Raw genomic sequence first — 25,221 nt, forward strand, 5'->3', positions numbered from 1 at the left:
AAAGCCTCGTCAATCCAATATGGTGAACAGAATGTCGTTTCTTTCGTAGCCATAGATCATAAAGTATCATTGGAGCTATATAATGAGTATGGTGATCCAAGGGCGCACGAGTCCTACGTATTATCAACTCGTACGGTAACAAATGTCCCAGACAAAGATGCTTCGTGGTGTCAGAGGGTATCCAGAACAACAAAAAAACGAGACGTAGAGGGAATTCGCTGGAGAATGCGCTTCGCTAAAATCAAATGCATGAGTTACCTCCGAGGAGGCCGGTTTCCGCCTTCCTCCTCGGCTTTGCGCTTTCGTGATGGCGTCAAGTCATCTCGATCCAAGACACGAGACTCGCCCAGCAATTCAACACCGTGATCGTCATCTTCGTCATCATCATGATGAACCTCCACCTTCTCCCACTCTTCATCCTCCGCATCGCTGGATGTTCGGTGTGGAGCGTCTACTTTGGCAGCCTGCGCCTCCCGCGGTGCACTGCGGTCGTCGGCTTTTCCGTCCCAGGGCACATCCAGACGCACAATCTTGGCACCGGAAGGTTGCAGTCGCCGATAGTAGCCCTCGACCGTCCCGCCCTGGACCCTGAATCCGCGAGCAACGTACCACCGCAAGCCATCCTCATTTGCTTCGTGGACATGCGCAGTCACAGAACGTATATTGTAGTGTTTCACGATCTCTGAGACCTGACCTTTGTCACTGGCTCCCTCCGACGAAGCAAATAATAGAGAGTTCAAGAGAGCAGCCGCGATGCCATGACCCCGGTACGGAGAGAGTAGATGCAGCGTCTGAATATAAAGATTGGTCGCCACACGGCCTTGTCCTTGTGGGTTGGAGCCCTGTGGCTCCAACCGACATCGAATGCCCCCGATGACCTTGTCTGAGCCAGATGCGCTGCTCGAGTTGGGCGCAGCAGCGACTGGGTGGTCATGGTAGATTGCGACGCGTGACAGCGACGCGATCACCGGGTCAGTGATGATGTTGGTGTAAAAAGAGTTTGGATAGCGAATCGGCAAGAGCAATCCTGTGATCCGCGTCAAGGAAGGGATATGCGCTGTACGGACACTCTCAACCGTGATATGAGAGTGTGGAGTGACATGACTCGCTGAGAAGTCTCCCGGATACGGATCAAAGTGTTCCTGACTCAAGGGTTTTGCGGCTGCGCGAGGGCTTGTCGCAGCGGACCGTGGCAGCTGAGGAGGCACCGGGTGGATCGGCGGTTGTCCCTGTCTCGTTGTCGGCGGGAGAGGCGACGAGGAAGACACATTCGTAGACCGCGCAGATCCTCTAGAATAGAGCTGGTAGGCCATCTGAGGCGAGGAGGGTTGTCAACGAACGTATGGAGGACTTTGATGGGTAAACAAAAGCCGCCTGAACCCTTCCAGCGCTGCGATGCGAATGCGGAGATGGACGATAAGATAAGCCCCGGTGAGAACGGGAACCCTCCAGCCCAGCCTCATCATGACCCTTCCGTTCCGCCCCCATCTCCCTGCAATCCCCCCCAGCTTGTGGGCTCCTCAATCGGTACGTGATAAATGATTTCTCTTCTGTTTCAGGGGATCTTTCAGATGGCAAGCCTGTTTCGTGTACTCGATATCGACTCATTGATCCTGTGGCTCGCGACTCGCGACCCTCTTTGACGTTCTCTCTCCTAATCACGAATCACGCGGAGCGCACCCCATTGACCCGGGCAACCTCCGAGGACCGTTCCGGCACCGACTAACCTGCCTTTTTTGCGACACTAGGGTGTTCCACACAGCCGTCAACTCAACGCGCCCAGGTTCTGCCTCATTCTTACCAATCATCCCCCTCTACACTACATATGCTCGATACTTTTTCCCAATCTCGGACATTCTCCGACTGCGCATTTCTTTTTTTTTAATCTCGGTCGACCCGTCTCTCCACAGAACTCCGGCACATGGGGAACTAGAACTGCGAACCGAGGCGCGACGAGAGTTCCGAACTGTGTCGCCAGCAGGTCTAGCTTTGAGCTCCTCGGTGTTCTTTTTTCCCTATCTTTCTCTCCTCGGGGCACAATCCAAAGTTCAAGCGTTCAGCAGTCCCCATCGTGAACGTCTCTTGCAACCATGGCCGAGTCCGGTACCACGAGCCGCAGGCCGACCTATCCTGCCGGGACGGTTGCGAAAGTGGTAGGTGACTGGAGATGAGACTTTCTGTGAATTCTTGCGCGACATGCGCAAGATAACACCCTCAACGGAAAAGATGATAAACAGCAACATACAGTACTTTGGTCTGACGCTGGGTTTACTTAGTCCACGGATATTCTGAATGAGACGTTCCACAACATCATCCATGACTTGGTCGCCAAGGTCCACCGGCAGGAGAAAGTGGCGCGAATGCGCTCCGCGGTGATTGAGGCTCGTCAAAAGGCGGAAGAAGGGGCGATTATTCCGGAGGAGCCCCTCAGCAAGTCGGTGCCAGCCGACGGCAGATCCAAAGAAGTGACAATCGATGCGACCAAATTGGCGAACACGCGTCTGGAGACGGAGGCGGCCACATTCGACGGGGGCAAGGTCTATCTGAAAGGGAACCCAATGCAGACGGTCAAGGAGGTCATCTGCCCCGATTGCCGTCTGCCCCGACTCGCCTATCCTCCCGTTGGTGTTGGATATCGACCTCCGCCCGATCCGGATGCCGAGTACTGTCAAAATGGCCCGCTGATCACCTTGCCCGGTCATGACGTCCATGGGAAAATGTTCGCGGTCATGCCGAACCCGAAGAAAAAGAAGTCCGATAAGGACAGCACGATCCCCGAAATCCCTACCAGCAAGTGTCCCATCTGCCCTCGCTACTTTGTCATGAATCGTGTCGCGCAGCATCTGGATCGTTGCATGAACATCTCTGGTCGCGGTAGCAGCACTCGAAACAAAACACCGACCGATGGAAGTGGCAGCGGTGCCAGCAGTCCGACCTCGTCGGCCCCCAAGCGTCCCCATGAGGATGATGAAGGGAGCCCCAGTCCCACCAAGAAGAAGAAAACGACCATGTCGAAGAAGGCATCCAGCTCAAAACCCGGTCCAAGCAAGCTGAAAAACTCCTTTACGGTGGAAGATCATGACGACGACGTAAAAAGCGAAAATGCCGAATGAGAATCACAAGAAAAGAAAAAGGCAAAAGGACCTCTCGAGTCTAGCCAAAAGTCTTTTCACCTTTAACCCCCCCCATTTCTCACCTCCCCGAAATTTCATCTCTCTCTCTCTCTGTGCCTCTCTTTCTCCCTCCCTCTGGGTATTCTCGCCACCCCCCTTTCTCCTCACACACTTTGCTTTCTGTTTTTCTCCCCTTGCCCGGGAAGGAGTTTTTCGGTGTTCACTCGAGTCTTTTCAGGTTCTCTTTTGCTTCTGGCGCATTTGGGGCTTGGTCTGTGGACCATCCAATCATTCCCCCCCCTTTTTTCCTTTTTTTTGCATAGATTGATGACGATGATGAGGACTGGAAAGGACTGTACATTATTTTCATACCACACCTTGAGCCGTGTCACGGTCATTTCGTTGCTCTTTTTGGATGTGATCACTCGTGAATGGTTGCTCCCACGACTGATGAGCATGGTTCTGTTTATTGCCCGCACTTTTGCCATGCACTTGCCTTCGGATGTTTCTGGAAATCGAGCTTTTGGATAGGCTTTCCTTGTAGCATACGGGGCGACGTGGGCCAAAGGGAGTTTGCCATGGAAGAAAGCATGTGCTCGATAGCGGAATGCAAATACTCGCTTTCTCATCTCCCCTTTCGTAGTCGGATTGGGATTTTCAAATTCAACCCTTACCACACATTTGGAAGGCACACCCTTTGTGAATTACTTTGGTAGTGAGTAGCACTGTCTATGCGGTTTTTAAGATTTCCAGACAAGTTCCAATATGTTGCACATCACCTGCTCCATCCAGTCCACTCACGTGGAGCCCACGATCTTGACAGCGCTCAATCCGCGACTTCTGGGACTCTTGCTGTATCTATTGCGGACCTCTACTGACCTGATCGCCGTCTCCGTCCTAACCGACAACGATCTGGTTCCTGAGTCTGGACTCGATCGCGTAAGAGAGCGGGCCCAGTCGGGGTACGCTTAAGGTTAGTTCTCGGCTGCGGCTTATCGTCACGAATGTGGGGGGGAGAGACCAGCGTCATTTCCAGCTTCCCGCAGCTCTACTTTCCACCAAGTGAGACCATTTCAGCTTCAGCAATTGATTGTCTTTTTCCCTTTCACGCTGTTGCTCACCATGCCCGATCTTTCCACATGGGCTCTCTCCCGGCTCAGCCAGCTTCTCCCGCTGGACGAGGAATCGCTCAAGCAGATCATTGACTATTCCGCCTCACTCCCCAAAGACGCCTGCGCGGAGCACCTGAAAAACCTTCTGGGGGATTCTCCAGCAGCTCTAGACTTTATCACCTCCTTCAATGTACGACGCAATGATGTACCACCTTCAGTATCCTCCGCTCCCAGCTCCTCGTCTCGCTCCGGAGCGCCCCAGACGCACGAGCGATCGAAGGGGAGATCCAAGAAGGAGAAGAAGCCGCTCCATAGTGCAGGTCCCCCGCGCCGCCCCGAGAACTACGGCGACATCGGGGGAGGCTATATGAAGTCGCAGCAGGATGAGGAATACATGTCTGCAAGCAAGCGCTCCACGCAGGGGCTGGCCATCCCTCCCTCCGGCTCGTCCGCGTCATCTCGTGCGCCGTCTCCCGCAAACGCCCATGTCGCCGCCAAACCACCCCCGTCGGCCTCGGGGCCGGTGCTGTCTGATCTACTGCCCAATGTACGATCCAAGACTGGGAAGTCGGCGCGACACGCTGGTGGAAGTGCTGGCAATACCGGAAGTGGCTCCAAGGGAGGCGCCACACTCACCACGAATAATATCTCTGATCTGACATCTGCCATTGCGATGCTGGAGTTGTCAACGAATCCGACTATGGGGACCGAGAAACGCAAATGCACCTGTAACGCGACGATCCATCCCTTATTCGATCCTGCCCCAAACTGCATCAACTGCGGCAAGATCATATGCTCCCTGGAAGGGCTGCAGCCCTGCTCCTTCTGCGGAACGCCCTTACTCTCCCCCGGGGAGATTCAGAGCATGATCAAGGAGCTTCGCGCGGAGCGTGGACAAGAGAAGATGCGCGCCCACAACGACAGCGTCCATCATGATGGAGGACCACGACCCACGGGTTCCGGGCCCGGGTCCGCTGCCTCCAGCAAGCTCGATGCCGCCCGCGCTCACAGGGACAAACTTTTGCAGTTCCAGGCCCAGAATGCTCGCCGCACCAAGGTGGTCGATGAGGCGGCCGACTTTGAGACTCCCAATGTGGCGTCCACTCTGTGGATGAGCCCAGCACAACGAGCGCTGGCGCTCAAGAAGCAGCAGCGGATTCAAAGGGAGATCGAAGACAAGGCTCGACCGGAATGGGAGAAGAAACAAACCATCATGAGCCTCGACATCAAGGGGGGCAAGGTGCGTCGAGTTTACCAGTCTGCCCCGGTGGAGTCTCCTTCCCATGTCAGCGAGCCTGAGCCGGAGGACGAGGCTGAGGCCGAGGCCGAGCAACAAACTCGCTCAAAGGGGCATGCCTTTAGCCACAACCCGCTGCTCGCCGCTGGAGGACTGATGCGTCCGGTCTGGCGCGCTCCAGAGGGAAAGGGACCCGAGTCCGGTGAGCGGGCGGAGCGGAAACAGACGTGGCGCCGCGTGCAAGACGACAATGATGATAATGAGCAGTGGATTCTCGACGGTGGGCTCCACGGCCACGATGAGTCTGTCTGAGCAGTAGGGTCGATCACTTCATAGCCTTTGTGCGTCCGTCGGCCGCCTTTGCCACGTTCCCATCCACACACATGGGGGCTTTGGTGTCCCTGGGGGGGTCCCTCGGCCGAGATCCTTCGTCCAGGAGAAATCAATTCTGACGGTCTTGGTGGTTCTATATTTGCATGGCATGGTTGGAAAGTGGCACACACTCGCGCTCTGCAACCCTTGGAGATGTGGCTGAGTCCATCCTCTGTCGGCGGGCTGGGTCATGAAAGCCCCGAGGCCGAGTCTCTTTCATATTCACTTTTAGGGAAGAGACCTTGCAAGTGGATATTGGAATGGGGGGGGGAGGTGGCTTTTCTCGCTACTTCATTTCCGATCCCCGCTATAGGAAAAGGCAGACTCTCGGATACGAGGGGACCTTTCTTCATCGGCCGATGAGCTATATAGATTACCGTAAATGTACGACCTAGACGCAAGTGACCGGCCAAAATGGTTTAAGATTTACAGCCTGTGAATACATATTTATATGCCCAGAAATGAAAAGAGAGTGTCTCGGGGCTCGAGCTCAAGACCTGTTAGGTATCTGTCTTGTCTTTTCTTTTTTTTCCATTTTCTTCCATTTTTTTTGACTCGGTCCGTCAATGATACACCACGAATACACAATCTCATGGTGAACTGGACAGATTGAAACAAAGTTCACACTGATGAAATATTTGAGGTAGTCAGTGTAAGTCCAGGTGCCTACCTCCAGTCCTACTCCATGACCGACCCCCCTTGCCAGTGACTTTAATAACCCCGGTACCACGATCTGATAATCTCCCCGACTGGCACGTCCATGTACGCCACACCTATATCGATCGACTTTAATCCTGTCCTCTGGTCTGGGATAGAATCCCGTCTCTGCGAGAGGACAGCCCCCGCCTGGTGCTTTCATGACCCCAAGTTCCTTCCCCCTACATTCGGTATATTTTAGTTTTAGTGACCGTGGATCCTTGACTCTCGGGTCGCGTTCCAGCTCAGCACGGGGGTCCGCGGGCATAGATGTTGACAACCCGCGTATATACGTCTTTGTCGGCTCGAATAGACTATCGATGATATGGATGGTCTCTGTCTGGCCTTGCCTTGTGAGGGGTGTCCACACTTGGATCTGGGCCTGGTGGACACTGCTGCTACTACTACTACTACTACTACTACTACTACTACTACTACTACTACTACTACTACTACTACTACTACTACTACTACTACTACTACTATCAAATGTGCTAATCCAGTCCTCATGAACCCAGGTGGGTTGAGTAAGCATTGTCTCACCATGGACTCGCCAGGCCTTGCCTGCAGTGATGGTTACGACGAGTATCTGCCAAGGCAAACCACACAATTGGTGACTCGGTTGGAGGGGGTCGGCACATCTGACAAGATCCTCGAAATTGCGGAGAGATGCCGAGTCTTTCTCTCCACACGAAAAGGTCTCCAGCAATGTCTCATTTCACGCTGACCTTCGCCAGCCCTGCGAAATATCCGACCATAGCCGCGGCTGATCTCAGTGCCCGCTTTCCGAAGAGAATCGAAGTCGCACCAAAGCCTGGGAGGCCTGTCGAGCAGCGCGTCCAGCCCTCCATGCGGTGGATCTCGCGTCATCGTCGGCGGGTGGGACGGCTGGTCGCGGGTACCTTCGGTGGGAACCTCCGAGAAACATCAAAGTACCGCGTGCACACATTTTGGCAGCAGTGGGACATGCCCAAGTGGGATGGAGACCAGGAGACGGACGATGGAGAGTATCGACCAGTATATAGTCCTCACAGGCTGGCTCCTCGGTCCGGAGAGGGAGAGAAAAGGAAGTGGGAAATTCTGGGAATCCTTCGTGGTCCATCGGTGCCTCCAGTAGACCTCATTTTCCTCGTCAGCGTCGATTCATCATGCTCATCGGGCCGATGCTCAGTCAACTCACCCTGCAGAGGTTGGCAGTGGATCTGCTCAGCGTCGCAGGCGTTCTGGTATGAAGACAAATCACCCTGTGCTCTTGCCCGGGGGAACAGACGTCCCCCCGGGCCGACTCGCGTGCATGCAGTGGACAGACTCGCTGACCAGAGAACGAACATGGCCACCCTTTTGTACACCCAAAATAGACCATCGCCTACATTCTCTACAATCGACTTGTTCATCCTCTTCGCCACATCCCCGGTCCCTTCTGGGCCACCATCACCCCATGGGTCCAACTCTACCACGGCCTCAAAGGTGATCGTCATCTCTGGCTGCATCGCCTTCATCAACAGTACGGCACTCATGTCCGCGTCGCACCCAACTTTGTCTCGGTCAATACCGACCGCGGTCTTCACGACATCTACGGCCACGGTAAGCGTCTCCAAAAGGCCGATTTCTACAACGCCTTCCCCGCGATCAAGGGAGTGTACAACACCCACAATGCCATCGACAAGACCATGCATGGACGCAAGCGTCGTGTCCTGAGCCAGGCCTTCTCCGAGGCCGCCCTTAAGGGTATGGAGGATGTCATGCTGTTGCATGTCCGACAGCTTTGTGCCGAATTGGCTGGTGAAGGGGGCACCCAGACCGGAGAGAGCCAAGGTGTGGTGCGGAATATGGGCAACTGGTTCAGCTACCTGTCGTACGATGTCATGGGCGAACTCTGTTTCGGTAAGAGCTTCGACATGCTCGTCGCTGAGGGCAAGAGACATATGATCGGTCTGGTGGATCGGGCGGCCAATCGTCACTATGTGGTGAGTCTTTTCCAACCGTCCTCGCTTTTTATCCTTTTTTTTTCCTTTCCCCGTCTTTTTCTTCTGAAAGTCGCTGGCTCATTCTAATGCCTCTGCCTTCTGTTTTCTCTTCTTCTTAGTGCGGACTATGGATGCCTCTCGATCGATGGCACCTGGACCAGATCTTCATTCGCAAACTGACCCAGGACCGCTGGAACTTCATCATGAACTCGCGCGTGGAAGCCAACAAGCGCGCCCAGGAGCGTGCCATGGCCGGCCGTGAGGCCAAAAAGGACTTCTTCTACTACCTGCTGAATGCCAAAGACCCGGAAACCGGCAAAGGTCTGACCACCCCGGAGCTCTGGGGTGAAGCCAACGTCCTGATGATCGCCGGGAGCGACACCACCTCGACCACGCTCGCGGCGACCCTCTTCTATCTCGTCCGCACGCCCGAGGCCCTGGCCAAGTTGACCAAGGAAGTCCGCAATGCCTTTTCCTCCGTCGAAGAGATCGCCAGCGGCAGCAAGCTGAACGAGCTGGTCTTCCTCAAGGCCTGCATTGACGAGGCCCTCCGTCTGGCACCCGCGGTTCCGGGAGCACCTCCACGCGAGGTGATGCAAGGCGGCGCGATGGTGGATGGCGTCTTCCTGCCTGCCGGCACCGACTGTGGCACACCCACCTACTCCATTCACCGACAGCCCCAGTACTACCGCGAGCCCGAGACGTACATCCCCGAGCGCTGGATCGAGGGCGCAACATGCAAGGTTGGCGGCGTCGCCTGGACCAGCACCAAAGAGGACATCGAGACCGCGCGGCGGGCATTCTGTCCATTCAGCATTGGACCGCGGGGATGTATCGGCAAGAGTATGGCGTTCATGGAGATGCGCCTGACGCTGGCCCGTCTTGTCTTCCTGTTCGATATGTCCCTGGCCGACCGCGAAGGTGAAGATGCCAACGGCCATTTGGCCCTGATTGACCACTTCACCAGTGCGAAGAATGGTCCTAATGTAGAGTTTCAAAAAGTGCTGCCGGGAGTATGAAAAGTCCTCCCCGAAGCGGCCAGAAAAGAGAACCGACTTCATTTGAAATTGGTAACATGATGATGTGTATGAAATGCTCCAGGAGGGATTCTTTTCTTTTTCCTTTCTCTCTCTCTCTTTTTTTTTTAATTCAGCATCTTCTCGTCTTCATTTTTTTGTTCTCTGTGCATATACCTGCCATTCAACTTAGCGAATGAATCTATTCATGATGAGAATGCCTCTTGTATAGTTTCCTTATCCGCCAAGCATAGCAACTTGAATGTGGCCGGTCCAAGTGAAATCGGATTCGGGACACGGTTGCGCGTTCTTGGCGATCCTCGAGGTCCGCCCGTCCAGCCCCCAACAAGAACCCAAACGACGGACCATGTCGAATTTCATCCAACCTTGACTCATTCCTCTCTTTTCTTCTTCAAATATTGGCGTGTGACGACGCCGTCGCCCTCTCCTCACACCCCATCTCAGGTCGTCTCTGCGAGCGGCGGTGGTGGTGGTTGTGGTAGCGTTTCTTCTCTGTTTGTGCTTCATCAATCCCGGTCTTGATGGATTCAGCTTGGAATTCGCGATCATGCCGTCCGCTCTTTTGGTGACCTTTGCACAATCCACCGTGTTGAATGCCATTTCCAACGTCCTGGCGCAATTGATTGACCAGCGCAAAAACACCGTAAGTAGAGACTGGACCCTTTTCCTCCCCGTCCCTTTCTGCCTCTGCCTCTCTCTCCCTCCCTCCCTCCCCCCTAGGAACTATGTAGACACGAAGATGCTCAGAGAAATTTTATTATATCACTCCTCCCAATGACCAGAGGAGACCCTCAAGCAAAGATCAATCATCTTCAAAAGGGCGATCAGGCGAAAAAAAAAAAAGAACGTCCTCATCCCTGATATCTCCATCAAAATCTCCTCCATCCCAGCAACAGCAGAAGACAAAAAGAAAACACACACACACACAGATCACCAAATTAACAAATCATCCAGACTCCCTTTACACTCAACACTCTCGCTCTGCTCCAATTCATCACCTATGGCATTCTCATCGTCCCCATCAATTTCTACTGGCAACGTGCCCTCGAAGCCCGCTATCCCGGGTTTCCCACCCGCGCGGAACTCACTCGCGCTCTGCGCTCCTGGCGCTCTCTCTTCTCCCTTTCTGCTCTCCGATCCATCTGTTCCTCCTTATTTCCCTTCGCGGCCGCCTCGGCCGCACCACGTATCAACGTGGATGCCGTACTGCCCAGACATCGGGACAAGATCAAGGAAAAAGATGAGTACGAGTATGAAAGTCGCTACTGGGCGCCCCGGCCACGCGCGTCTCGTTCAGGGCTTCATAGCTTTGTGATGAAATTCCTCTTTGATCAGACAATTGCGGGAGTCATGAATATCATCCTGTTTGTCGTCTTGATTAATTTTCTCAAGGGTGAGACTTGGGACAAGATTGGCCATTTGGTTCTTTTGGTATGTTTCTTTTCTTTTCTTTTCACATGATTCAATTCCTGACCATATCGCTAGGATTTCACCCCAATCATGATCGCTCGACTCAAGTATCGGCCCGTTGTTTCGACGCTCATGTACACGGTCATTCCGGTCGATCGCCGGGTGGTCTTTGGCAGTGCCTGTGGTGTGATATGGGGCATTTATCTCAGTTTATATGCTGTCGTTTGAGCGTGTTCGGTTTTACTTCCCCCCCTTATTTTTAAACTCTTTTGTTTTCTTTCAATCCGGTGCTACCGTGTTTATAGGTCGTCGTACAGTACTTGCAAAGACTGTTTCTGCCATCATGCCATTTTTTTTTCTTCTTTTCTCTTGTCAAGTTGGGGTTTAATGTTCATTCATATGTTGGTGAAAAGGGAAAAGCACAGGTCATCCTGTCCGGTCGTTGTTTTTCTCTCTGTTTACCCCCTTTTTTTTTCTATTGGTACTACCTACCTTGGTCGATAATTGTATCTCTTGTGTATAGACATTGCTTTTGTCTTGAAGAATTCTATATTTGTCTCTTCAATTCATGGGCCATGCTCGTCCATTTTAACACACAGCTACCTATACAAGCAGCGTGGTGATGCATTCGATCTAAAAGATAGATTTGGTTCACATAATTCATTTTCCATAGACATGATTCAAGGACTTAAGATTAGAGTTAGTTGTTTTTTTTTCCAGACCCTAAAAGAGGGCGTTGGTATAAGGTGAGCGGCGATACCGTCGTTGACGCGAGGGGGGTGGGGTTCCCGCTCAGACATTAGAGAACGTAATTGAAAAGGATACTCAAAGTAGAGTATGCGAGAAAAGAGGTCCACGGACGAGCATCCAAAGCGGAAATCGAGAAGATCGGGGGGAGGGGGGTGAGGAGGGGTGGATGCCTCGGGAAAAAATTAAGAAAAAAAAAGGCAACCATCTCTATCACCCTCTCGGACCCTCTTCCAGATGATATGATGAGAGGAAAGTGGTAGAGCCGCGAGTGAGATCTTGACCCCTTCAAACAGCAGGGGTTTCAATCTTCTTGCCCTTGACCGAGAGCCACTCGACAAACAAGGGCCCGATTAGCGAGAGCGCGCCCATTGCCACAGCCACGTAGAATGTCTGTGTGAGCGCATCGTTATATGCAACCAGGACTTGCTGCAATAGAGTGCCGGAAACCAGTTTTCGAATCATGGTTGCACCGGCCGCCACGAGCTGGGCGGCATTCGCATCGGGAGCGTCCACCTGCAAATAGTGCAGCAGTTGGTTCTGAAAGATGTTCTGAGCCACGGAGATGAAGATGGCTCCGCCCAAAGTCTGAGCAAACATGATAAGAGCCGTCCCGCTTGGAACGTCGGCGGGCTTGAGGGCGGTTTGCACGACAATCATGGGTTGTTGCATCCCCAGACCCAAACCGATACCGAAGAGTGCTTGGTACCCGATCCATTTGGGGTGACCCGAGTCAACTTCGAGGGTAGACAGCAGACCCGCACCGATGGTCATGACGATCGAAGAAGCGATCATAAAGGGAGTATAGTATCCACAGGCCGTGACCAGTCCACCGGCAAGGATCGACACCAGCACCACGGTAATGATCGTGGGCAAGTTCATGATCCCCGATTTGACAGCAGTAGCGCCCTTGATCGCTTGGAACCAGATGGGGAGCTGTAAATCACCTGTTAGTTTACAGATGAACGTTCCGAAAGGAACCCCCAATCAAGGTTGAGAGGTAGTAAAGGAAAGAAAGGAAGAAAAAAGAAACTCACATAGTAGACCAACACAAAGTATCCTGCACCGATTGCCAGCGCATACCATGCGGCACCCCAGACATTTCGATTCTTGATCAGTCGAGGAGGAACGGTGGCACGATCTTGCCCACGCCACTGGATGACCGCGAAGATGATGGTCAAGACTCCAAAGACAACAAACAACGCAATAATTCGTCCACTACCCCAGGCATATTTGACACCACCCCACTGCAATGCGAGCAACAGACAGATGATCGCGGGCAAGAAAAAGATGGAGCCAATGAGGTCAAGTTCCGCAAGCTGCTCTTTCCAGCCCATGGTAGCCTTCAACGCCTTATTCCCCTGGAAGAAGAAAAACACGAAGAAGAATGTGACACCCCCGATAGGCAGGTTGATATAGAAACACCAGCGCCAAGTCAGTCTATCTGTGAACGCTCCTCCCATGCTTGGATAAGACAGCGGTCGTCAGTAAAAAGAAAAAAAAAAGTGCCAGGAGGGGACGGCTGTGAATGGATCATATTTGAGAACTTACAGAGGGCCTGCCACGCTAGCAACACCAAACATCGCGCCCAAGACTCCTGTGTATACGGGACGCTTCACCAGGGGCACACTCTGCGTGATGATCAAGACTGAGCCCGAGAACAGGCCAGCCGCACCGAGACCAGCAATGGCTCGACCACAGATCAAGCCCACCGAACTCGGGGTCACACCGCAGACCAGAGAGCCAACCTCGAAGATGGACAGGGCGATGAGGTAGATCCATTTCACCGAGTAAAAGGTATACAACTTGCCAAATATCAGAGTCACGGCGCAAGTCGTGAGCAAGTAAGCGCTTCCATACCATCCCACATCATTGAGTGAATTGAACTCGTCTGTGATTTTGGGAATAGCGGTGGCAATGATTGTGTTATCCTGCGGACGGAATACAAATGTAAGTCACGATTCAAGGATCTAAAGCACTCGAAGAGAGCTTCCATGTGGATCATCTATTCCACTCGGGTATGTACGTACCAATGCCACACAGAACACGCAGAGACACAGGGCAATCGAGATCAAGATCAATTTCCACGCGGTGGGATATTCGGACTCAGTCTCCTCGTCCTTGTTCTCCGCATCACTATCGCTCGAGCATTTCTCCTCTTCCCCGTTGACGGGGACAGCCGCTGCGTCTTTTTCATCAAGTTCTTTAGCGACATTCTCATTCAACGGTGCGTGTGAATCATGACCCTCGAAGACTGTCTTTTGAGCCATGTGGTCGATGGGCGAGGGACCCCGGGTGGAACCTCCGACAAGGGTGCTTTCGATGTCACTGGGCGGCTTTGGTGAAGACTCATTTCGAGCAAAGGGGTCCGACTCAGACGAGAAGACAATGTTGGGAGCAAGACTCGCAGGCGTGGCTCCATTTGCGGTGGAACTCGCATTCAGAACCGGAGTCCCTTCGTCTCTCACCTCTTTGGGCGCATCGGAAGGATTAAAGAATGTTGACATGATTTCACGGCCACTGCGCACAGAGTGGCGGGGAAGCAGTTCCCACGACGTCTGTTATTTGAGAAAAGTGTCTGAGATAAATTGCTAGGAGACACGAGCTGAAAGGGGCGTCAGGATCAGAATAGTGGCAAAAGCAGATTTTTTAGAGATCGGCCAGATATTAAAAACAAGCTGGAGGGTATAAGGTGGAGTGCAGCAGACGGAGAGAAGCCCATAGATGCGGGCCAACAGACGTGCAGGCCACGCAGGCAGATTGGCATGGCACTCGTATCCAACACGATTGTCATCCCAACCGTACCATTTGTACAGGTCTCATCGAGAAATCGCGCGACCTTACTGACAAAAACTCTCTTTTTTTTGTCACTTGCTTTTTTTTCTCTTGGGACAATTGGTCAGAGCTCTGGAATGTCCGGGCAACTGGAGGCCCCGAGAGTAGGTGTGAGCATGGGATATCCACATGTTGATCTTCTGGGTACAGTACTAAGCTCCAGGACCGATTCTAAATCCAGATGTGTACAAAAAGAATGAGTCTCCGACGGTCGCACAGGTTGTGACGATGGATTCTCTCCATGTGGCCGGTTTGGCCAGATCCCGGGGTCATGGCGTTGTTGCATGAACTGGGCAGGTCGCACATGCAGCTTCATTGCGCCAAGGATTTTCCGTGTCTGCTCCATCTCACGGAGCGGTCTATGTAGTAATATCATGATTGTTCGAGAGGATCGTTCGACCTTGCTTCGATGAGCATGGTACAGACCGCAGCGCTCGGTTAACTGTCGTGCATCTGCCGATCCTTCAAAGTCATCTTTTCCCGCTCAGCATGCTGACCGAATTGTTCCCTCACTCTGCCCTGATCATGGCGTCACCTTTTTTCGGTTGTGATCCAAGTCATGGGGGTAGAAGAATCATGTCGACTCTTAGGCTTACGAGAGAGCGAATCACGATTGGTAGACCAGGTGAAACCACATCTCTCAGCCGACGGACAGGGCTCAATCCCCCAGTTCCTCAACGCTGCAAGGATTGCCGAGTTCAAACCTGAAGATTCACGTATGGACCCAGACGGGTCCCATCGCCCTGACGGGGGCGGATCCACTGCGCGGCAACTGGAAGGGAATCGCGGGAGGGGCTGAGAAGATGATTGAGTCAATTCCACCGGATATCAATTAAGAGGGTCGACCCTTGCTCCACGATGAAAGTAAAGAACGCGGCGCGTGACGAACCGTTCCAAGTGCAAAAAGGGGGCCATACGAAGGGGGAAAAAGCAAAAAAAAAAATAGAGAGACGAAGAAGCAAAACTACACATTGTACGGCCGGCCAGCGTCGGGCAGATTGGGAAGACGTGATTTGCGTGTGGCCGAAGCAGGACAGAGATGCGCCATACTATTTAGGCAGGTCTGAATGGCCAGCAAAGCCACCTCGTCGTTTAGGACCCAAAAAGGTGGACTGAGGATATGGACGTCTCTGGGTCGCATCTGCCAATTGAATAATCTTCAAGACCAGAGCGAGCTGCTGGAATTAGGTTGATTCAGGTGAAATACTTTGCGCGATTTTGCCAAGACGAACAGCCTCAAGGGGAGGAGTTCATCGTGCGCCCGGTGTGATGAAAAGATGCGATAGTCCACGCATCCACCGAGCAGGTGGATCTCGGAAGTGATCTGATTGTAGCCGGTCAATCGGTCAAATGAGGGTTGGAAGTGAAATCCCTCAAGAGGATTCAAAAGGATGAACTGTTCAAGAGTCGACCTGGTGAGGATGATCCTCAAATACCAGGCCGTGCTTTGCTTGGCCGAGCAGAGAGGTCTGTGCCTCTCTGGCCGTGGCTGACGGGACTTGATGATCTCTGGCTTTCTGCAAGGAGGGTCTGCAATGCTCAGGACTGAGACTGAGAGCGGGGGGTTCCTTTTCACCTGAGGTGTCCGTGTGTGAGGACCCCTGCGTCTGGGATCTCTCCTGGCGCCTGTTTTGGATTCCTGTGTTGGTCTTACGGTGTGGCATGATGATGAACGGAGGGAAGGAATCAGCTGACTAGAGAGTCCGCTGGCAATCAGAATCCCCTTCCACTGACTGACGAAGATGCCTGTCTACACTGGGAAAGAGCTCGAGTACTCATCGCACAGGGTTTACTGGACTGCATTGAGAAATACCACCCGAGCGCAGTAATCAGAACTGCAGTGTGGTACAAGAAGGAGATAGCAAGCAAATACTTGCATACCCGACCGAGTAGCCTCGAACATCTTCAGGGTCGAACTCTGTGTGTCGAAAGCATAATGTATAGATCCAATTTCCCACTTTTGCGGTACTTTTTAAATGCCACTTACTGGTGATCACAACTTACAGCACTCCTCTCATCAGTTGAACTGCCTCAGTACTCAACTGTCACCCGTGGTGGTCCAATCGGCCAACTGGACAGAATCCGAGCACAAAGATGACGGGGAAGTTGCGCGGACTTTGGAGTTAAGGTATTGACCACCTGCAAAAGACTTGCAACTTTGCCATCCTGGTCATCCTCTCCGCCCGTCTATTTATCCCACTTTGAGGCTCGGGCTACCTCCTAGAGCGAAAGGCTCATGTGAAAGGACACACAGCTATGCTGCATTCATTCTGATGCGCACACGGCTCCGGGGGTAGGGTACAAAGTGCAGCTAGAAAGTAGAAGAACTGAAGCACCGCGGTCATGTGAGAGCGGATGACCGTACCGGAGATTAGCGTCGACTCCAAGTGGATGACATCATGGGCTCAGTCTCGGCCCGCTGACTGGAGCTTATCCCCGCATAATCCGTTGCTTCGACGGGCAAAGGGACCTACTAACTTAGCACGCACCACATTCAGTAAGCAGGTATTTCTCGATGCTCCGAAGTTTTGTCCGTTACTCTGAAAATCCTGCCAATCTGGGCTGAAGACTTTTCCCCTTTTGATCGATCGTCAGAGCACGACTAGAGGACTTTGGCTAGGTCGATTCCCTGTTCAGGGTCTCGATCCACGGGTGAGTCGACACGAGGCGTACTGTAGACCGATCGGTCCTTGAGATCTTATTTCCGGATGGATGACACCCGCCTAGATCGATGCATCCACCGGATCCTGCGGAAGGGGAGTTGATGGAGAGTTGAGGATAAAAAGGTCAGGGGAATCCTCACTCGGTCAAACCATGCACCACAGTTCTATTCAGACACCTGCGACACAAGCCATTGTGTTGTTTTGAGATTCGCCGTTAAACCGCCCCTTTTTTTCCGACTGTCTGAAGTTTGTGTGAATATTCACCATGAACGAAATCTTCAAGGCACCTCCCGAGCCCGCCACCCCTCTGGGTCGCTACCGTGTCCTCTCTTCCACGGCCGGTATTCGGGTCTCGCCGCTCCAGCTGGGCGGCATGTCCATTGGCGACGCCTGGAATCAATTCATGGGGAGCATGAGCAAGGAGCAATCCTTCAAGCTCCTCGATGCTTTCTTTGAGGCCGGGGGTAACTTCATCGATACCGCCAACAACTACCAAAACGAGCAGTCCGAGGCCTGGATCGGCGAATGGATGACCGCTCGCAAGAACCGTGATCAGATTGTTCTCGCCACCAAGTTCACTACGGACTACCGCACCTGGGAGCTCGGCAAGGGCAAGGCTCCCAACGTGTTGGGCAACCACAAGCGAAGCATGTTCAACAGCGTGCGCGATTCCCTGCGCAAACTGCAAACCGACTACATCGATGTGCTGTATCTGCACTGGTGGGATCATACGACCTCGATCGAAGAGGTAATGGACTCCCTGCATATTCTCGTCGAGCAAGGCAAGGTCATGTACCTGGGTATCTCAGACAGTCCCGCCTGGGTCGTCTCGGCGGCCAACACGTATGCTCGCGCACATGGCAAGACGCCCTTCTCGGTCTACCAGGGCCGATGGAATGTGATGCGTCGTGACTTTGAGCGCGAGATCCTCCCTATGGCCCGACACTTTGGCATGGCCCTGGCCCCCTGGGATGTCCTGGGCGGCGGTCACTTCCAAACAGCGAAGCAGCTGGAGGCCCGAAAAGCCAACAGCGAGGGCTTGCGCAATATCATGGGCGCGGATCAGACCGACGAGGAGCGTCGGATTTCCGAGGCTCTCGCCAAGGTTGCGGCCGAGCACAACATCGAGTCGGTTACCGCCGTGGCTCTGGCCTACGTCTTGTGCAAATGCCCCAATGTCTTCCCCATCGTCGGTGGGCGCAAGGTGGAACATCTCCACGACAACATCCAAGCTCTATCGATCCGTTTGACGGAGCAGCAAATCCAATTCCTCGAGTCCGCAAACGAATTCGACGTCGGCTTCCCGTCCAATTTCATCGGGCCCGACCCCGCTACTACGGTGGGTAAGCTCTTCGGCATCGCGGGCACTGCCGGGCATGTGGACTTGGTCAAGGCGCCCATGGCGATTGGATACGAACCTGGTAATTGAAGCGTGGAAATCTCACCTGTACACAGCAACTGAGTCGGCAGGGTGATTTGTACATAATGAATCTTTGTACACATACAAATCGAACAAACACATAATGAATCACACTCGAAGTCCAGTTTTTATCCCCCGCAACCTGTATCGCGCGGTAGTCCTCACTGACGACCGAGCAATTCCCCAAGATGGCGACCGTTAACTCCCTACTCAGGAAGAAAAAGTGTACGGGGAAAGATGCAAAATTGCAAAGTTTCAATGTATTGAGGTAAGTACCATTCCATTTATCGGCATCGCTTGGCTCAGGGATAGTGCTCATGCAACCGCGGGAGCCATCGTCGTCGCCCAGTGATAGAAACAGGAAAAAAGAAATCTCTAAGGATTCACACTGCGGTGTGTGCGCCAGGTAAAATATCAACATTATGAAATAACAAAACACGGGGAGCGTACATTTGCACGGTCACCCTGCCAGCCGCTTCATCGTCGAGACATCGCAACCGGATCCAAAGTGGCTACCGATTGCTCTTGCACTTGTCGAGAAGGGTTGATCATCAAAGTCTGATCCCGGGCGATTCATTCTCGCCAAAGACATCAGGTCATGCGAAGGGGAAGCGTGATGGTGGCACCATAGTGCCGGAGAAGACATGGGGCTCACGGCCGAGCCGTGCCCGCCGTAGAAACTGGCCCAGCCAGGAGACTAAAAGTGGTTTTGGAAAGAAAAGAAGCGATATCGGGTCGTGAGAATTATGGGAATACCGGAGGAACAAACAAAATGATTCATGGTGCATGAACATCATCAGTCGTCTCTCTTGGTGGGCAATTGCATGGTATCATCCTTGCTGGCAACAAGGGCGATCAGGGCAGCGCCAACGCCACTGCCATCCTTGGAGATACCGATGCGGACCTTCTTCTCACCCGCAACTCCAACCTGGGGCATCTCACGCATGGCCTCGCGGATGTAATCTTCAAACTTGGGGTAGAACTCCACAAGACTGCCGTCAACTCCGACGTCGACCATATTTTCGGTCTCGAGCTTGCCAGTGTGGATGAGAACGGCCGCGATAGGGACAGCGCTGAGACGGGCAGCACGCTTGCCGATGGCGTGAACAATGGTCTTCACGGCCTGGCACTCGTCATTGCTGGGGTTCTCAATCTTCAGGTGATCCTTGAGAGCGGCCTTGACCTCGCTGAAGTCCTTGCTAGTGTCTGCCTCGACTTGGCTCAGCAGACTCGTGTCCAGCCCCCATTGGCGGTAGAAGAGAGAATCGGCGGGGATGGAGACGGAGGAGTTCTGGCTGGGCTTGAAGAGGCCGAATTCGGGGTTGTTGTGCAGGCTCAGCAGAGCGCGGCGCAGAATCTCACCCAAGAACATGCCCGAGACACGCTTCTCGAACATCTGCACACCGGGGTTGTTGCTATCCGCATCAAGCTCACGGTCATAGATGGTGTCGGGCAGCACGCTCATTTGGTTGTCGAAGCTACCCCACTCGGCGTTGATGATCATCTCCCCGGTGGAGCTGTCATATTGCGCATCCTTCATGTCCTTGAGCTTGGTCACCTTTTCAAGCTTCTCAACGTAGGCACCGTTGGTACCGGTACCAAAAATGGCACCCAGGAGAGTTCCGGTCTCGCCGGGAGAGGTGTACGAGCGAGCCATGAGGGTACCGACGGTGTCGTTCACCAGCGCGGCCACGCGCACGGGGAGGTTGAGCTCATCAATCGCAGACTGCAGGAGAGCGCAGACATCTTGACCCACCGCGTCGGGGATGTTGAAGCCCTTGGTCCAACGAATGAGAGTGCCCGAGTTGATACCGCACTGGCGCACGGGGAAACTGAAGGTGAATCCAAGGTCGAACAGGTCCTCGATCTTGTTGCCGTCACGACGGCGGCGCAGGTGAGCCTCGAAGTGCTCATTGTGGTGGATGCGCAAGAAAGCCTCGATCTGACGGGCCAGGAAAAGGAAGAGCTCCTTGGATGTTCCGGAGACCATGAGTTCCCGGGGGATCATGATTTTCGACTGCGTGAGGGAGAAGGTCGTGTCACCGTGGAGCTGAACGGAGCAGACACGGAAGTTGGTGCCACCCAAGTCGACTGCAAGATACAGACCCTAGAACACAGAGTCAGTATTCAGCTCTTTTCGGTGCACTTTTCTGGGCAGGAGCGGGGAGGGACTGGGGATCACTCCTTGTTACCTTTTCTGTGCCATTGGGGACCGCAGTCACGAAAGTGGGAATTTGGCTCAATGTGGTGTTTTCCTTTGCGAGGCCCTCGTTTGATTGCTTGATGTACTCTTCAACACCCCGCTTCACCTGGTCCGCGGGGTAGTCAAACTCGCGCGCAATGCGCGTAGCCTCGTTCAGCAGAGCAGACGACATGGTGGGGCTGAGAAGGAAGAAGGGTAGGTTACGAGCCCGGTGAGTTGATGGATTGAAGATCGGAAGGTATGAGGAGGGGATCAACAACCAGGGCGAGGAGAATGGTATGACAAAAAGAGAAGGCGAAGGATGGAAAGAAGAAAAGAACCGAGAGACGAAGAAAGTTTCAGAAAAAGCGACGACGAGGGTAAGTCTGCGCGCGTGCCAAGTGGGATGACAGCGGGGTCCATGAGGTCAGTCCGTCCCTTGCGGCGGTACATGGAATACCAATTTACAATACGGTTTGATCCCCGTTTTCTCCTGTAAAAGATAGTTTTGGTCATTCGTCACGCGGGGCCACTTTGGTGCCAGCCCGTTGAATTGGATGTGTATCACTAGAAGTTTCGGGTTCATCGGAGCGGATCTACTGTACTGTAAAACAATCGCATGGATTCTTGTCGGCATGTTTGTCTGGCAACCCATCAATCGGACATTGCTGAATTCCAATCGCCTGCGACAGCATTCCCGATGCTTGGTTAGCTAGAGATAGTGCAATCAAATCGCCTTTTTTGAATAATTGACCAGCCTTCATATGTATAATCTGTCTCGGCCTTTTCCTCGCGTCTGCTGGACGTCTCAAAGACCCCCCAAAAGAAAGACAGAGAGACTCGGTGTAACGGTCCAGATCGACAGGGCACCGATACTGACATACCGAAGTGACCGTTCGATTGCGGCCTGTCAGACCGTAGCCAGGTTCTCCCAATACCAGCCAAATACACCCCGCGGGGCCGAAATTTTCAAGCCACCGAGTCGACCCGTGCCTACTTTTGTCGCAGTCATGACGGCATAAAAGGTCTTCCCTGCTCTCGGCGATTCCATTGCGCACGCCCGTAAACATTGTGGGGAGTTGCTCTGCCCCAATGTGGGCTTGTTCTGTGTAATCGGTACCACTGTGTCCGTGGCTCTTGCGAGTCGCAGCACTTCTCTGGTCTCCCCCGACTTCACCGGTGAGCGACAGTGGCTTAGGCGCCCCCGGGAAAGACCGAGGAGACGGGGCAAAGATGGGTCACTGCGGACAGGGGACGGGGAAATACTGAGTGGGAGAAGAGTTTCGACGATGCGTCCGTGGTCCTTTCGGCCACTCGGACCGTCGGGGAGTGCACTCATCTGGGAGAAGGAGCCTTGAAGCGTGATTTGTCGATTCGTACCAGGACGTCGAAACTTGGCTCCAGAATGTGTTCCCTATGCATCACTGCATAAACTCTACAGTGTCGTAAAGCTTCGAAGCTGGCAGTCTTGGTCACAGCTGAGGGTTGCAGTGCCGGCGTGACGGACATGATGTCCAGGTATCAGCTCGATGAAGACATCTGAGACCGTCTTTTTTTTTGAGGGGTATATGAGAATCGGTGTCGGAACAGTCCCAGTCATTCGAGTGAAAGGGCAAGTCGAGGGCCTCGGGATCCCGGGGGAGCCATTCGGCTTCTTCGCGAGGCTCGGCCAGCCGAAGGCAGAACCACTCAAATTGGGTGCAGGAGTTCGCCTGAGCCGAGCAGTCTCGGAATCCCGACCCCTCGACTCACTTTCCCACACGCTGTGACTAATGGCAATGCGGAATCCGTCTGGAGAGTGGGGTAAAGGCTGGAGCACAGCGGACTTCAAGGAGGGTTTGACCGCTCAATTGGTCGAGATGGGAAGTCTTCTAGAAAAAAAAAACGATTTCAACCCCTGACCGTGACGATAATTCAAAATACGGCAATTTATTTCGGTCGTATAGGCAGACTCTATCTGTGCTGAATGGCTGTATCCCCCACCATCCATGGATACCAGGCAGTGACCTCATGTTCTATTTGGGTCCTCGCTTTACTGGGTAAAATACAGCCTCCGTTTGGTAGAGTTCCAGGAACGATGGCGTCTGTTGGGATCAACAAACATATACACGGGGGATCGTGGTGCCGTTACGTCAGTGCACGACCGTACCTGGTGGTAGACACCCTTTCCTGCGGTCCATTACCAGATATGTACTATTACCTGTGAGCCCTCGATTCGTGATGGGATAGGAGGGTACTGGTACTTCGAGATCGTAGTGAAAGGATCTGCGAATCTAAGTTCACATCATCTGAAGCGGTCAGTTGAACATCAGTCCAATAATAGATTACAGTTGGAGATACTCTCGTAGGGTTGGGGGAGCCTGATCTATCTTCCCTCCCGCACCTACATACGTGCCTACCTCGTATACATCCTTCTGGAGACATCATTCATGGGTGGATGGTACCACTGTACTTCGAGTTAGCACACCTAAAGGGGGTGACCACCAAGAACTGTTCAAGTGGAGGGAATCTGAGATCATTAGGTACATGTAGTTGATACTTACTATTAGGTATAGGTCCGATCAATATGGACACCGACCAGAGTCACACCCCCAATCTCTATCTATTTTCGAAACCTCGCATCAAGAGATCCACCTACCCCAGGTATGGGATCCAGATAGAAAGTAGCTGGTTTGGACCTTGTGATATATAACTGTAGACGGGACACGTACCGAAATCATGGAATGCCCAATTGATGTAACCATGTGACCATCCATGTTCCTGTGATGCGAAATGGGCAACGGAGCGAAACAATGAGCTTTTGAAACAACTTCATGAATGAGCTAATCCATACGGGTTCGCCATTTTTACCACGAGTCAGGTCTCCACCGTAACTCGTTTGTGGACGTAGCGCTGAAATGTTCTACAATAGCCCGTGGTTAGGTCCATCACGCGCGGCCAATGCCTTCTTTGAACCAAGCAGAACCTTGGATCAAGCACTCGTACGGGTTAATAAAACGCTCGGCCATGGAGAATATTGGGATCCAAGCAGATTTCAGCTTTCTCATTCTCATCGAGTATTGCAACCTCACAGCCAATATGTAGCACCGAGATCTGGAGCTCATGCACGTACGGACCTGCTGTGATCCCTCAGGCAGGAAGAGGTCCCCGCGGGCGGCCCCGATGACTAAGCCCATACCCGGGCACGTGATTCAAAGTATCGGAGCTTCGGGTCAATTGTGGTGTTCCGATGACAGTCCTTCGATTCTGGAAAAAGACTCGACGGCCATTACATCCTGCCATCTGGAAGAATGGGCGCTGGCAGTTCCAAACCCGAGGCGGGAGGTAGCTCCCAACACGTCTTCACAAGGTACACTTGGTATCCCCGGTGGTGACCCGTCGATGTGGCCAGAGCGTAGTCAAGGCGGGAAACGGAAATCGCAAGAACCGGTTTCGTGAAGCGCGATTGTCATGATATCCGTGTCAATGGGCATCTGCGAACGAGAATGACCTGACAAATGAGCCAAAGCTAATACGAAATCCTCTGCGCAGCAACTCCCCCGTCCAATTCTCCTCCAACCTAGTCGAGGCTCTCCAGTCCACTTCCGAGGTTCGTTTGGATACCAGCCCCAGACCCCAAGGCGCGGCCTCAAACAACCGATACAAAGTAAACAAAAAAAAAACTAACAATATCACCCTTTCTTTGTATTCTTCCGTTCAGACCGACTCATCCCGTGCCAAGGCCCTGGAACTCGAGATTCAAAACCGAGTCGCCCAGGAACTTCAACGTCTCCACGAGCGTGAACAGCAAACCCTCGCTGAGATCGAGAAGCGTCTCTCTGAAGCCAAGGACAATGGCTCCATCCCCGCGAGCAGCGCGACTTTCCCTGTCGCCTATTCCTCATCTGGATACCCCGCTGGATCTCTGAACCTGGATGCGCCTCGTATTCCCTTCGCCGGTCGTGAGTACGACGCATCGCCCGTTTTCGCCGCGCCCCAAGAACCTGCTGCCCAGCCCCAGCAGCCCGCCGCCAACCGTGAGCTCTCGCGGGACTCTGTCATGAGCCAGATCGATGTGCTGCGCAGCCGTCTCGACGGACGGAGAAAGTTGGTGGAGCTCGATGAGGGGGTCGAAAAGGCCAAGGCCGATGTCGTTAGCTGTCTGCGCGTGCACGACAGGCGACCCTTGGATTGCTGGAAGGAGGTCGAGTCTTTCAAGAAGGAGGTTGCCAAGATGGAGGCCGCCTTTGTGGATCGTGTCGTTGGGTAGATCTCATTTTCAGGCATACGGTTCATGTTTCTTGGGGTTGACAAGGCCCTGATAATGAAAGATCTCGGCCTGCGCATGTTGTAGTGTATGTATAGATGGTGCATGTTTTTTCCTTCCTCCGCTTTACATCCTGGTTTCTCAAATCGCAAGAAGAGCCCGCATCGCGGCGACTACAATGAAG

General features: G+C 53.2%; 10 protein-coding genes across 10 annotated transcripts; 6 read left to right on the forward strand and 4 right to left on the reverse strand.

The window, feature by feature from the left end:
* Positions 1 to 254: 254 nt before the first annotated feature.
* POX_f07498 (uncharacterized protein) lies at positions 255 to 1,313 on the reverse strand (the record flags this gene model as incomplete). The annotated part of the gene is made up of 1 exon (XM_050116294.1): positions 255 to 1,313. The coding sequence occupies one exon, from the start codon at positions 1,311 to 1,313 to the stop codon at positions 255 to 257; it is 1,059 nt and encodes a 352-aa protein (XP_049966433.1).
* Positions 1,314 to 2,090: 777 nt separating this feature from the next.
* POX_f07499 (uncharacterized protein) lies at positions 2,091 to 3,113 on the forward strand (the record flags this gene model as incomplete). Its single annotated transcript, XM_050116295.1, has 2 exons — positions 2,091 to 2,153; positions 2,277 to 3,113. 2 exons carry the CDS (start codon positions 2,091 to 2,093, stop codon positions 3,111 to 3,113), a joined length of 900 nt encoding a protein of 299 aa, XP_049966434.1.
* A 164-nt stretch (positions 3,114 to 3,277) lies between these two features.
* Positions 3,278 to 3,742, reverse strand: POX_f07500 (uncharacterized protein; the record flags this gene model as incomplete). The annotated part of the gene is made up of 1 exon (XM_050116296.1): positions 3,278 to 3,742. One exon carries the CDS (start codon positions 3,740 to 3,742, stop codon positions 3,278 to 3,280), a length of 465 nt encoding a protein of 154 aa, XP_049966435.1.
* A 493-nt stretch (positions 3,743 to 4,235) lies between these two features.
* Positions 4,236 to 5,774, forward strand: POX_f07501 (uncharacterized protein; the record flags this gene model as incomplete). The annotated part of the gene is made up of 1 exon (XM_050116297.1): positions 4,236 to 5,774. The coding sequence occupies one exon, from the start codon at positions 4,236 to 4,238 to the stop codon at positions 5,772 to 5,774; it is 1,539 nt and encodes a 512-aa protein (XP_049966436.1).
* Positions 5,775 to 7,238: 1,464 nt separating this feature from the next.
* On the forward strand, positions 7,239 to 9,516 carry POX_f07502 (uncharacterized protein; the record flags this gene model as incomplete). The annotated part of the gene is made up of 4 exons (XM_050116298.1): positions 7,239 to 7,547; positions 7,667 to 7,756; positions 7,889 to 8,497; positions 8,617 to 9,516. The coding sequence occupies 4 exons, from the start codon at positions 7,239 to 7,241 to the stop codon at positions 9,514 to 9,516; spliced, it is 1,908 nt and encodes a 635-aa protein (XP_049966437.1).
* A 565-nt stretch (positions 9,517 to 10,081) lies between these two features.
* Positions 10,082 to 11,172, forward strand: POX_f07503 (uncharacterized protein; the record flags this gene model as incomplete). The annotated part of the gene is made up of 3 exons (XM_050116299.1): positions 10,082 to 10,177; positions 10,489 to 10,965; positions 11,020 to 11,172. The coding sequence occupies 3 exons, from the start codon at positions 10,082 to 10,084 to the stop codon at positions 11,170 to 11,172; spliced, it is 726 nt and encodes a 241-aa protein (XP_049966438.1).
* An 807-nt stretch (positions 11,173 to 11,979) lies between these two features.
* On the reverse strand, positions 11,980 to 14,198 carry POX_f07504 (Efflux pump roqT; the record flags this gene model as incomplete). Its single annotated transcript, XM_050116300.1, has 4 exons — positions 11,980 to 12,627; positions 12,729 to 13,155; positions 13,243 to 13,622; positions 13,722 to 14,198. 4 exons carry the CDS (start codon positions 14,196 to 14,198, stop codon positions 11,980 to 11,982), a joined length of 1,932 nt encoding a protein of 643 aa, XP_049966439.1.
* Positions 14,199 to 17,454: 3,256 nt separating this feature from the next.
* On the forward strand, positions 17,455 to 18,618 carry POX_f07506 (putative aryl-alcohol dehydrogenase AAD14; the record flags this gene model as incomplete). Its single annotated transcript, XM_050116301.1, has 1 exon — positions 17,455 to 18,618. The coding sequence occupies one exon, from the start codon at positions 17,455 to 17,457 to the stop codon at positions 18,616 to 18,618; it is 1,164 nt and encodes a 387-aa protein (XP_049966440.1).
* Positions 18,619 to 19,405: 787 nt separating this feature from the next.
* POX_f07507 (Glucokinase) lies at positions 19,406 to 20,984 on the reverse strand (the record flags this gene model as incomplete). The annotated part of the gene is made up of 2 exons (XM_050116302.1): positions 19,406 to 20,716; positions 20,802 to 20,984. The coding sequence occupies 2 exons, from the start codon at positions 20,982 to 20,984 to the stop codon at positions 19,406 to 19,408; spliced, it is 1,494 nt and encodes a 497-aa protein (XP_049966441.1).
* Positions 20,985 to 24,081: 3,097 nt separating this feature from the next.
* POX_f07508 (uncharacterized protein) lies at positions 24,082 to 25,040 on the forward strand (the record flags this gene model as incomplete). Its single annotated transcript, XM_050116303.1, has 2 exons — positions 24,082 to 24,140; positions 24,323 to 25,040. The coding sequence occupies 2 exons, from the start codon at positions 24,082 to 24,084 to the stop codon at positions 25,038 to 25,040; spliced, it is 777 nt and encodes a 258-aa protein (XP_049966442.1).
* Positions 25,041 to 25,221: the final 181 nt, after the last annotated feature.

The sequence above is a fragment of the Penicillium oxalicum genome, chromosome VI (assembly GCF_001723175.1).
Source record: "Penicillium oxalicum strain HP7-1 chromosome VI, whole genome shotgun sequence".
NCBI classification, from domain to species: domain Eukaryota; kingdom Fungi; phylum Ascomycota; class Eurotiomycetes; order Eurotiales; family Aspergillaceae; genus Penicillium; species Penicillium oxalicum.